At 38.9% G+C, this 13,016-nt stretch overlaps 1 protein-coding gene across 5 annotated transcripts in view; it reads left to right on the top strand.

Annotated features, from left to right (window-relative positions):
- Positions 1 to 13,016, top strand: part of sdk2b (sidekick cell adhesion molecule 2b) — a 392,744-nt gene that overhangs the window by 255,286 nt on the left and 124,442 nt on the right. For all 5 annotated transcript variants that reach the window (XM_023949204.2, XM_023949202.2, XM_023949203.2 and 2 more), the window contains exon 2: positions 12,420 to 12,579. In XM_023949204.2, the coding sequence (XP_023804972.1) occupies positions 12,420 to 12,579 (160 nt within the window). The remainder of the gene's footprint in view (positions 1 to 12,419; positions 12,580 to 13,016) is intronic.

Here is a 13,016-nt window from a genome sequence, read left to right as displayed (position 1 = left end):
ACGAAAAACACCAGATGAAAACCGTCTGTGATGAACTTGCTTTACCCCCCCCCCCCCCCCCCCCCCGACACTAAAGATGTGGAAACCAGCAGCTGGACCGGGTTTGAGCGCCCCTCAGAGAGGGCACACATATGCTGAACACACGCGCACACCTGACATGCTGTACATATACCGACACAATTTGGAAGCTTGCCCATTGAATTAAACCCAAATTCTGCAAGGAAGACAAACCCCAGTGCTAAATAAAGACAGACAGTGGAACAGATTCTCCATCCCAGCGGGACCATTAGCAGCTCGGTTGGACCACCGGGCAAACTTCCATCCTCATCAGCATCACAAACATACTTTTGACACCTGCCATCAGAGTTAACAGGCATGCATATGTGGCCATAATTACATGTACCCATTTACATTGGTCATTAGCATTTAATGCACAGTGAGACGAAACTATCAGTAATGTGTGTCTCCTTCTCTGTGTGGGGCAAATGTTGTGGGAGGGTGCTGTTTTTATAAATACACCTTTAGACTGATCATAAATTAATAAATCAATCTTATACTCAAACTGTATTGCACTACATATAAGGTTTTTGGTAAATTGATCATTTTCCTTTCATTTTTTATTTTACAATATTTCTAAAACATGGAAAAGTTTAATACAGAGTGAAGCAAATACAATTTAATATTGCTAAGAACCCCCACCTGCACCATATAAAAGGATTTTGCCATAATTAGATAGAAGGTTTCCTCACTATAGCTCTGCTGGAGTGCGTTCAGAAAAGATTTTTCATTTATTTATAAAAGTGGGAAGAAAGTCTAATCCCTGTACCGTTGGAAAAAAAAAGGAAGATGGAGCTTATTGTCTATTAATTTTGCTTTGAGTCTTTAAAACAATTTTAGGTTTGAAAAAGAATATTAATGCCCTATGACTATGCTATGTGATGTCTTTCTGCAAACTGCAAAATCTCACCTTTGTTTTAATTTAGAAGAATATCTGAATTAAAAAAGAGAATCCAATTGATAACACCACGCAAAAAGCAAAAACTGGCCTTGACTGATTGCATTAAAGTAGCAATAAACAGTTTCTGTAGGCATTTCAAAGTTAAAAGTCCCACTCAGATTGTCTTTTGATCTACTTTAACCCTTGTGCTGTCTTGTGGGGTCCGGATGAAGGCGCGTTAACGTTGGGAGGGGGGTCATCTGGACCCCACAAGATAGCACAAGGGTTAAGAGGGTTCCCAGTGGTCTTGTAATTATGCTGTTTGTAGCCAAAATAAAAAATAAAAAACATAATTTTCTGCAAAGTGACTGTAGTTTGTTAGAAATTAACTTCAAAGATGTGGGCGGGACCATTGGTGTGAAGCAACCCTGCCCCCCTTCCCATTCCTGAAAGCTCTCTGTTTACATGCTGTCCTGCTAGCTCACAGCCCCTCCCACCCCAAACCTAACATTAGCGTTGCAATTCCTGATTCTGATTCACAATCTTTTGAGTAAAAAATGTACCGTACTTAGAAGTGCAAATTTGCGCTTTATTTGTTTTCCCTCCATTATTATTTGTTATTATTATTTATTACATATTATTGTACATTATTAGAAAAATGCCACAAGAGCATGGGAAAAACACCAAAAATGTCATTTTGAGTAGAGACGGTCTTTAAGCCTGTGTTCAGAGGAGTTACCGCTCAACTTTGAGAAGAAAAATAGCAAATATGAATTCAGAAGAAGAAGGGATGGACTGAAATATATGGATCCTGGTGAATCGAAATTCATCTGTGGCTTTTATGACATCACAGACACATTTCATCAGGATGACAAAAGATTTCAAATAAATAAAAAGGCCATTGCGTCTTCTTGAAAGGCTGAAAACAAATTTTGGTCAGATAGTAAATATTTCTTAAGTGCTAATGAGTGATGCTTTTCTGAAAAAGGGAAGGCTCTCAGGATATTTCTACCTGGCGATGGTCTTATTAAGGAACATCCACTAACCTGCATGCATGCTCACACACTCACACAGAAGCATGGCCCATCCCAGAGCTGACCCGGGCGCTGCCCCCAGAGAGAATCCTCAAAAGCAAACAGTGCTGTATGATAATGAGGGCCCTCAAAGACACAACAGGAAGCTCACATACTAGAAGCAGTCCTTTCAGAGTTAGACGCTAGGACTCTTCATTATAATAATAATATGAATAAAAAAAATTTCTGTGTTGGTAATCCACATAGACCTTTTTCACTTTGACACTCTATTAGAAGAACTTTTCAAGGAAATGCTGCAGAAATAAAGTGTAAAGTTTTGCATTTGTGTGACATCCACATATATTTATATGTATAGATGGTTTTCCTGCAAATTATTTTTCTTTATTTTTAGACTTCTTTATGTTTTACTTTTGGCTACATGAAACCAGTTTGCTTTCAAGGGAACGATCCAAGTGATTCATTTCAGAATAAAAGTGACATTTTATAGGAAAACCAAAGAAAACAGATTGTATGTTAGAAAAAATAAGTCATTAGTGATGGTATTCACTTTTGAACCACATAGACATTTTTTATTTTTTTCTCAGCTTTGCCTCTTTGTGTAAATCACACTAAAATAAGGAAATAAAAAAAGAAAATATGAGAGAAAATAAGGCAATTTTATTGTTAGAGTATCTAATTTTAATTTGCTGATGTCTGCACTATAGGGCACAATGGGTTTTTAATTCCCATCATCAATGTATTACTGTTCTAGGACTTATGTTGTGTTTAGAACGCACCAAACTGTAAGGCGCTTTAAGTGAGACAAACACGTCAGAGATAAGTGTGTCAGTCAGTCAGGCTTTATGAACGGGTTCACAATAATGCCAGAACTTGTCTGTAACTCGCTACAATTTAGCCACGTTGAAATTCACAATACACCTAACTGCCAAACTTGTTTGCAACATACACTGACCAAAAATATAAACGCAACACTTTTGTTATTGCTCCCATTTTTTATGGTATGAACTCAAAGATGTGAAACATTTTCCACATACACAAAATAACCAGTTCTCTGAAATATTGTTCACAAATCTGTCTAAATCTGTGATAGTGAGCACTTCTCCTTTGCCAAGACAATCCATCCCACCTCACAGGTGTGCCATATCAAGATGCTGATTAGACGGCATGATTATTGCACAGGTGTGCCTTAGACTGGCCACAAGAAAAGGCCACTCTGAAATCTTCAGTTTTGTTTTATTGAGGGGGTCAGGGGACTCAGACAACCAGTCAGTATCTGGTGTGACCACTATTTGGCTCATGAAGTGCGACACATCTCCTTCGCATAGAGTTGATCAGGTTGTCTATTGTGGCCTATGGAATGTTGGTCCACTCTTCTTCAATGGCTGTGCGAAGTTGCTGGATATTGGCAGGAACTGGAACACGCTGTCGTGTACGCTGATCCAGAGCATCCCAAACATGCTCAATGGGTGACATGTCCGGTGAGTATGCTGGCCATGCAAGAACTGGGATGTTTTCAGCTTCCAAGAATTGTGTACAGATCCTTGCAACATGGGGCCGTGCATTATCATGCTGCAACATGAGGTGATGTTGTTGGATGTACGGCACAACAATGGGTAACAAATCTTGTTATGCAATTACAGCCAGCGAAAAACATTGAAAATAACCTCATACATTTGGAATATTAGTTATAATGATATTTATCATTTCAGTCATCAAAAAATCCAATTATTTGAAGAAAAAATCCATCCTCCTCCCTTTCCTCAAAAACAGTTCGATCACCCTGTCGCGTTTCAGTTCCGTCAAGAAGTCCTTTTCTATGCCATCAAGGCCAGTGCTTCGTTCTGCAGACGCGGTGGATGGTCAGCGCCAAACACACAAATCTGTTCAGCTGCTTCATGATTGACTCAAATTTTTCTGATAGTCTGACTACTGTGATGGTGGCTAAGCCTGCTACAGGGCCTTGCTAACACCAACTAAAAATCTGATTGGTTGAAGGAAATGAATGTCATTTCCGACATTGATTTTGCATTAGAGGCCTTCAGAACTGATTGTGAAGGCCTCGTTAGCTCTGGCCCTGCCTGGCAACAAAGGACAGCTGAAAATGCGATTGATTAAATGTTGCAATATGAAAATACGTCTGTCTGAAAGCAGCATAACCATCATAAACAAAATAAAAGGGAGTGGACAGACCATTTGGAATGATATAATGAGTATGCATAGACAAATTATGTATTAACACATGATTCTGATATTTTTTAGACCTTCAGAGAAAGCCTTGAAGGCCCTGACGGCCCACCACTAGCATAAATACACCAACATCCAACCTTGTTCACAATTCATAAAAAAAAAACTGACTGATACAACAGACGCTAACCAGCATTATGCTAACTCCTATCCTTGTTTGTGTCATGTAAAAAAAACTGTCAGAAACCGCTAAATGTTAGCTGCGTTAGGGTTTTTATACCTGTAACTCCCAACCGTGTTTGCAACACACAGAAAAACGAATTTAAGACCGATTATACTTTTGATTTGATTTTGATTTGAAATGGTTTATTTCAAGCAATCAAAAAATAATACACAAACGATACAATCATCAGTTACACATTCATACAAAGAAGAATCAAACTTAGGATAATTCGACATATTAATAAATATTGCTTGAAAGGGAGTGGAAGGAAGCAAACTTATATAATCCCACCCCTGTTCTACCGTAACCATTTTATTACATGATTTATCATTATCCGGTTCCTAGCTTTAATCAGACAGAATGAAGAATCAGTAAGTGTCGATAGAGCACATGACAAAGCGATCGGTCATCGCTCCAGTAAATGGGCGGTCTATTTCATAGTGCTTGGATTTGCTTGCGACTGTCCGCTATTACTGCGATGAACTTCTGAGTGGTGTTTATACTTTTCAAACAGTGTGATCGTCTCCAGGGTTTAATTTTTAACATGAACGACATCCCGCTGAGGCAGAGGTGGGTGGTTCGTTTGTCCACTAAGCAGAAACAGGCGATAAAAAGGCGAAGAAAGAGGCAAATTGCATTATCTAGTCTAGTGCAAAATGAAATCTATATGACCTAAAAGATTTTTCCAGTTTGTATTTATTTTTTATCTTGCTCACGCTCTGTGTGTGAAATTAGGTGTTTCCTTTAACTTCGTCTGTTAAGCTTTCATCATCTTCAGTGTTAAAAGGATATTTTTTCTGGACAGAGTTGCTCTTATTGCGCCCTCTAGTCCCTTGAAATACATTCTGGTTAAATGACGTGATTTGCAGGCGATTCCACTACAGGCGTAAAATTCCTGTTGTGGGTGACGTCACCAGCAGGCGTCGCATTCTGCTGCGTCTGGGCAATTTCGCTCCGATGGCCGTGTGACCACGATCACAAATCGCTTTGAAGTATAAACCGGCCCTTATAGCGCCAAAACAACCTGTACCGTGTCTACGCTTGCTCCCAAAAATGAGTCCGACATCGCTTCGCATCAGCTGTGTTAGCCTATTCACGATAACACCCAACCTTGTAACTCGTGAAAAAACAATACAGACATTTTGATAGAGCGCCATTTTAATAAACACAACTAGAATTAATCTATATATAAAGTGCTACAGATTAGAAGACACAGCTGTTTTCCTCATAGTACAGAAAATACAGTACTTTAAATGCAGGGCGTCACAACACATATTAACCTCTATGCAGACAGATTCTTTAGGTTACAGCTCTGTGGCTCATTCTGCAATTAGATAACAGAGATGAGCTCTCATTGACCTTCTTAACGAGAGAAACCATTGGAGATGTTCATCAGTGATCAATGCTTTTATTCACCTCTGCTCATTCAGGCTCCATTAGGGGGCTATATTTGCATACATCACTTTTTCTCTAAAGTTGGGTTTTCTTGTTTTGCTTTTTTGCCTCTCCTCTGCCTTTTCCCATCATGCTTTTTTATGTCCCCATCCAAGATAATATTAAACTGCTAACCGCCGGGGAAGAATTTGTTTCGGCCATCTTCGACGGCCTATCTCAATCTCCTAATTTCCAGACTGTGATTGACCCACATTGCTTTGGAAGACGCTCAGGCGTCTCAACTCTGCTACATTTTTTTAAGTTCCTCTTTGGTTAAACACTTTTCTCTTTAAATCGGACCGAATCCTAATCTTTTTTTGAACGCAGTGGGGCAAAAATACCGCCATTTCTTTTTGCGTGCATTTATTCTTCACTTCACAGTGTGACCTACTGACTAGTTGTGTCCATGTTTTGGCAGAACGCCTTGCCTTAGATAGAAAATCTGCGTCCAGCAGATGAGTCAATAACTTCCCGTGTCTCAGGAAATCCTTTGCATCCTCTCGCCGCTGCTATAAATATTTATTTACAGCAGCTCCCAGGCACACGCCTCATCAGGTTATCCACAGAAGAAGTCAAAGTGAAACGTTTCTCATAAATATGCAACAGCAAGGTGCTGGAGTTTATGAATATTCATTATCAATTTATTGAGATGTAGTTCATTTTGAAGTGTAAACAATAACTGCTGATCTGCCTGTTATTTCACTTGATTTTCCACATTATGGATCTTTTAAAGTGTCATCATTTATAACCTTAAATTTCCCACCTAATGAAGGTAATGATGTTTCCGGCTATCAGAAGTACTTAAATCTGGAGTCTGACTTTGTGAAGGGTTATGATTTATGGGCTTATTTTATCACTATTCTGCCATAGACACTTCATTGTCCATACAGGAGTTTACATTTTAAATTAAACTAGAAAACAAATCAATGTGAGGGTTTTTTTTACGTTGATTTTTCAGAATAAAAAACACAATTTTTACAATATCACGCAACAAAACAAGTTTTATCCAAGTAATTTACTGTATGCACTGAACAATTTTGTGACTGTGTTATCATTTTCTTTTTGCAAAAACACTGGTTTAACTATAGCGTGAACAAAACATATATACTAGATTTTCCCTCTGTGATTGTAGTGCTATATGTCAATTTAATTTTGTATGGTTTCAAATTGATCATCTCTCTATCTATCTCTCTATCCATTTCTTATTAAATATTTATATATATATATATATATATATATATATATATATATATATATATATATATATATATATATATATATATATATATATATATATATATATATATATTTGTATAAGACAATTACTAAATGTGTATTGTGGTGTTTGTAATGGCAGGGAAAGTTTTCACAAATTTGCTGCTGTAACATTTAAACACACTTGTTGTGTTGTTATTTGGCAAACTACAAATAAAAAAATTATTTAAAAAAAACTTAAAAATTGAGTTTTTTCTTAGATTCTTGTAACTGACACCGTGGAATTGAACTTCTAGCTGAAACTAGCTGAAATCAGGCACAACCAGACATCTTTTACACTAAAGTGACAGGTAAAAAGAATGTGTAAAAAACTGAAATCAACAGCAGAATTTAACTGCCTTTTTTATGTATTTTCAAAGCATTCCCAGTGGTCTTTTGATTTTGATGAGGCTGTTTTGAGCCAAAATCCAAAAAAAGCTGTAATTTTTCAAGGACACCGTTTATGCAGAGCTGCAGTAATTTATTAAATTCTCCGCTGAGTTATGGGCAGGACTGTTAGTGTGTAGCAACCCCGCCCCTCTTCTTGTCCTCATCTTTCGTCTGCTCCTGATTCACTGTGATTTGAATAAAGAAATAGTCAGAAATACTATTTTTAGCTTAATTTTCTTTATATATGTCCTCCATATATACATGTAACTAAATGTAATTAAAAATAAATGTAATTACTCTTTAATGTTAAATAAGTCATTATTTATTTACTATAACTTTTTAAAGTGACAATTACAGTTGCATAGAAAACATATATGTTTGCTTGTTACTCTAGCATAAATCTTTTTACATTTGATTCTGTCAGGTTAGGTTAAATGGACTGTGTTTAAGTTCTAATGTAAAGTTACCCAATCCGATATTTCAAGTCTGATTCCCCCTAAATATGAATAAATACACACCAATTTTTATTTTTTATTTTAAAATATGAAAAACTTTTATGGTCTCACAGGCCACATAAAATGACATAGCGGGCCACATTTGGCCCGCGGGCCTTGAGTTTGATGAATGTGTTTTACATGAATGCAGTTTCACAATCCTATTTTCTGCAAATGATCATTAGTTGTTGCACTAAAAATGGGTTGCTCAATACGTTTTGTACCAATAGTAAGAAAATGGGGGTTTGGACCTTGACTGCAAATTCGTGGAAGACATGGTGCCAATCATGTTACTGGATGGCAGCTTTAGGAGGAGCCAGAAACTCACAACAAGAGAAGACAGCAACAGTAATATCAACTGGCACCGGAAAGGAAAACTTTACACTTCCTTTTAAAGGGTGCAACCAGCACACTCAGCATGTTTTTTAAGAAGGTGGGACAATTGAAAAGGGAAACAAACAGATTTTCCAGCAACATAAGAGCCAAGAAGCATCGTTACAATAAAGTCTGGAGAATAAAACTTTCTTTAAATTCTGGAAATAGTTTGTTTCTTTTTTAGTTTTTGTGATTCGGCGTGCTGATACAGGAAAAATGGCGGAGCAGTTAAAGCCCATTTATAGGAGAGAATGCAATAATAGTGCATGAAGTTGGTCCATAGTCTTTGGACCTACTTCATTACGTCTCACATGCTTGGAATGAACTTGGACTATATGTTGCACTCATGAGACACATGAGGAGGCTACTTGGTAGATTTCAGTTGTTTTATTGTCCACCAACATAAAAAAGCAACTTTCCTTTTTTTCCAGCGTCACAAGCCACGAACTCTGCTAACAGGCGGATCTCTCTCCCTGACTCTCTTCTTTTTATCTCTGCTTTACTCTGTCTCAAAGTCCAGCAAACGCCACTTGGTGGCGTCTTAAAAATGCGCAACATGCGAGGTGTTTTACACCGTTATCCCACAAAAGTAAATGATCTAACAAATTTACAACTATTGTGGGGAGCTTACAAACTCGCTAACGTGGATGGCTGGTGACTATTAATGACATCATAGAGTGGTAGAAGACACTTGCATGGTCCGAACTGCTACTACTAAAAACTACTACTACTAAACTACTAAAAAACTATATAGTGCAGGACTATGTAGTGCCCTGTATTTTAAAAGCGATTCGGACACGATGGACACTACTTTTTTTTAATGGTGATTATGACTTCATTGATTAAGTTAAAATCGAATTGATATGGGGCTGCACGGTGGCGCAGTGGTTAGCGCTCTTCCCTCACAGCAAGAAGGCCCCCGGTTCAAGTCCCGGCTGGGGGACATGAAAAACACAACATCAATGGGGGACCTTTCTGTGTGGAGTTTGCATGTTCTCCCCGTGCATGCGTGGGTTTCCTCCGGGATCTCCGGCTTCCTCCCACCGTCCAAAAACATGCTACATAGGTTGATTGGCAACTCTAAATTGTCCATAGGTGTGAGTGTGAGAGTGAATGGATGTGTGATTGAGGATATTCTACCCTGCGACGGACTGGCGACCAGTCCAGGGTATCCCTTGCCTACGCCCAAGTGGCCGGGATAGGCTCCGGCAACCCCGTGACCCCAAAAGGGAATAAACGGTTAAGAAGATGAATGAATGAACGAATTGATATGAGCGATCATTTATGAATCCACTGTGTTCTGAATATAAAAATGTTGATAGTTTATAAAAAAAAATGTAAATAACTTTTCTTTGGCAAAAATTGTTCAGACGCAAAGTTATTGTGGTCTATATTCCCCAATCTAGTGAGCATCGACACTGGTTTTTTATGGAGACATTTGGGAAATTTCTAAGGCACTCAATTTTGGAATTGTACATTCGGACAGCACTACAAAATGGCAAACGGCCTATATAGTGATTAGTGAAGGAATTCGGACATGAAGACTGTTTTTCCATAACTGTCCATTTGGAGGGCTAAATGTAGGGGCAGGGGAAGAATTCGGATCCAGCCTTGGTCTATGAAGATCCCTATAAATCAGATCAAGTAAGTACTGCTTAAGAAAAGAATAAATGACACATCCAGTTGGTATTGAAGAAAATGTGGCCATAATTATTAGAAAGAAGCTTCTAATTCATATTTTTGCTTCTCAGTTTATTTTACTCTCATCACCTTTTTTTTTTTTTCGCTTGACATTCCCACAGTCTCACCCGCCTACCTCCAGTGAATTTGTCGCGCCAAGATAGAGGGACAAAATATCAGCTCTATAGATCATTTTGACAGTTTAATTTCAATGCCTGATTATCAGTCAATTTGATAATTATATTATCCAACCATCCAATTAATGTGTTCTATATTTACAATGATGATCAAGTAAGCTCTACGCTTTTACATCATCTAGAAGGGGTGAGTTATTGGAACCACAAGGGACTCTGACAGTTCATCTAGAGGGCTTCATGATTGAGATATAAAAATCTGTGTTGCTACGTTGGGTATGTGCAATCACTCTGCGGAGAGGTTCACACCGGTCTCCCTCCGTTCATGCCTTTACACTCAACAGAGCGTGTTCGGGAAACCACGGCGAGAGCAAAAGACACAGCGAGACTGAGAGGAGGCGAACGAATGATGAAAGGATTTCACGCCTCCTCCCTGGCTTTGCTCCTCTCCTGTCTGCTCTCTGTAGCTCGCAGGAAAGTGCTGCACTGTGCCAGGGAGTAACTGACACAAACACACTGAACGCCAGATGCAGGACCAATCCTTCATGACTCAACGCATTGCTACCTCTTCCCCGTTAGCCAGGCGTGTGCAAAGCTCCCAGAACGAGTTCAAATCAGCTCGCACAGGCAGCGGTGTGTCACGGGAGATCAGGTGGCCCCAAATAGGACACGGTCAGAAAGAGTTTCCTTTGTGACATGTGAAAGCCTTATCTCAGTGTGCCAGTGGCAATCAAATACTCTAAGCCAGTCTTTGTTGTAGAGCACACTGCAGTCTGGCCATAAACCCAATGAGCAGCAGTGACAGTGCTCTCGCTTAGAAACTGTCCATACATTGTTTAGTTAACACATAACACTTAATTAAAGCCAACATTATATGGCCCGCAGCCGCTACCCGCCCTCGCCGCCCATTTCTGACCCACCCTCACTGGCTGAGCTGCTGCTACACACCTTCACCCTCCTCCTCTGCCCCTTCCACCACGGTCAGAACTGCCAGTGAGAATGTCATCAAAGACAACCAACTTTTCTGTTGGTTTTATCCCTATAGCAACCATTTTATATTTGGTTGCCTGGTGATTACAAACATGTCTATGTAAATTTTTTTTTGGAAGATTTAGAATTGTTCCTTCACATTCAGCCAGGGATTCACCTATTAAAATTTCACAATACTCCAGTAAAAAGTATGATACATTAACACAGTTGAAAATCTTTAAACATCTTTTCCCAAGTAGTTTCCCAATTAGTTGTGATAGATTTAAATTATTAGGAGGAGTTTGAATTTGCATCTCGTACTAAAGAGAGTTTTTTTTTTCAAGATAACTGCCTCTTTCCCGGGTCAAAGTTCCGGAAAAACTTTGGTTGTGGTTGTAGACTTCACCTGGTGGCGTGTGTGTGAAATTTTGTAAAGATTGCTAAAACAGCTCTTTCCTTTCCCTTTACTGTGGGTTGATGTTGTTCATCTTTTGGGACATCCCTTCAGAGGTCGCCACAGCAAATCGCTAAAAAGGGATTTGCACAGGTGGTTGGCAGAGATGTTTACGCTGGAAGCCCTTCCTGACAGACCCTGTGCTTTTTCCAGGCTGGGGACCGGGACAGGGAGACCTAGACTTTGGCCCCCTTGTGGCTACATATTTAGGCATTAGCCTGAAGGGTCTTGCCCAAGGAGCCACACTGTATGACGTTCATCTTATTTCCTCTGAAACGAACTCTAGTATGCCACACGCAGGCCTATTTTTCTATCTTGTGGAAATATGTGAAATTGCCAAATTAAAAAAATGGCCCCAAAGCCATAGTGGCCATCCTATAATAATCAAACAATCCAAATGTCCTCTGGATATCCCCAATACACGTGATTTGGCTCCGTTATTTAATTTTGAAGTTTTTTTGTTTTTGTTTTGTCTTTTGAGTCCTATATTAGATTTTGGCTCCATTCATGCGTTTATGTCGGTTTTATCCACTTTGATATCATCCTCTTTTTGGAGAGGGTAAAAAAACACTTTCACATGGTAATAGGAGCATGCAAGTTTTGCTGAGTTTTTTTTAAATAATTTGGTAGGGGGAAAATGTTGGTATAAACGCACAGTGAGAGAAAAAAAAATTATGAAAAACAATATGGTCCTTGCAGTCCAGGACTGCTTGGGGCCATTATAATGAAAGTTTTTTATTTTTTCAAGCAGTTTTATACATTATCTCTAATAAATGCTAAACAAACAAACAAAAACAAAAAAATCACAAAAATGGCAAAATGAGGATAAACCCACTCAAAAGTGTCTCTTTTTGCAGATGATGTGCCACCGTACTTCAAGACAGAGCCAGTACGGAGTCAGCTCCATCTTGAGCGCAACAGGCTGGTGCTGACCTGTATGGCAGAAGGAAGCTGGCCCCTGGAGTTTAAATGGATCCACAACAACACAGAACTGACCCGATTTTCACTGGAGTACAGGTGAGTGCAAAATTAAGCTCTATGGACTCTCCTATCTGCATCTGTGGGGCAAATAAATAACTTTACTTTAATTTTCTTCCTCTATCTCCTTTTGTATTGGTAATTGCTTTGATGACGACATGGTTTTCATAGCGGTTTTTGAAGAATAAATGCTAAATTGTTTTGAACTAAAACAGGATGGTTAACATTGTTCAGCCAAAATGTGTAAATTTGGTGGGAATCTTGGTGTTTTTATAATGACTTTGCTTGTATGTTTGGGAGTCCCCCAACACTCATTTATAGTTTAGACACAATGGATAGATAGATGGGCTGTCTGGGAGCAAATAAAAAAGGGCATACCTGTACGGGCCACGCAGGTTGTCCGCACAAAATTGAGAGGATGTAGACTATGGAATTACAAATCTGCCAATAAGTGAAAGGGCGTAAAGACAACTAAG

This window comes from Oryzias latipes, chromosome 19 (assembly GCF_053564925.1).
Source record: "Oryzias latipes strain Hd-rR chromosome 19, Olatipes_Hd-rR_3.1".
NCBI lineage: Eukaryota > Metazoa > Chordata > Actinopteri > Beloniformes > Adrianichthyidae > Oryzias > Oryzias latipes.
This window is presented reverse-complemented; position numbering and strand designations above follow the sequence as displayed.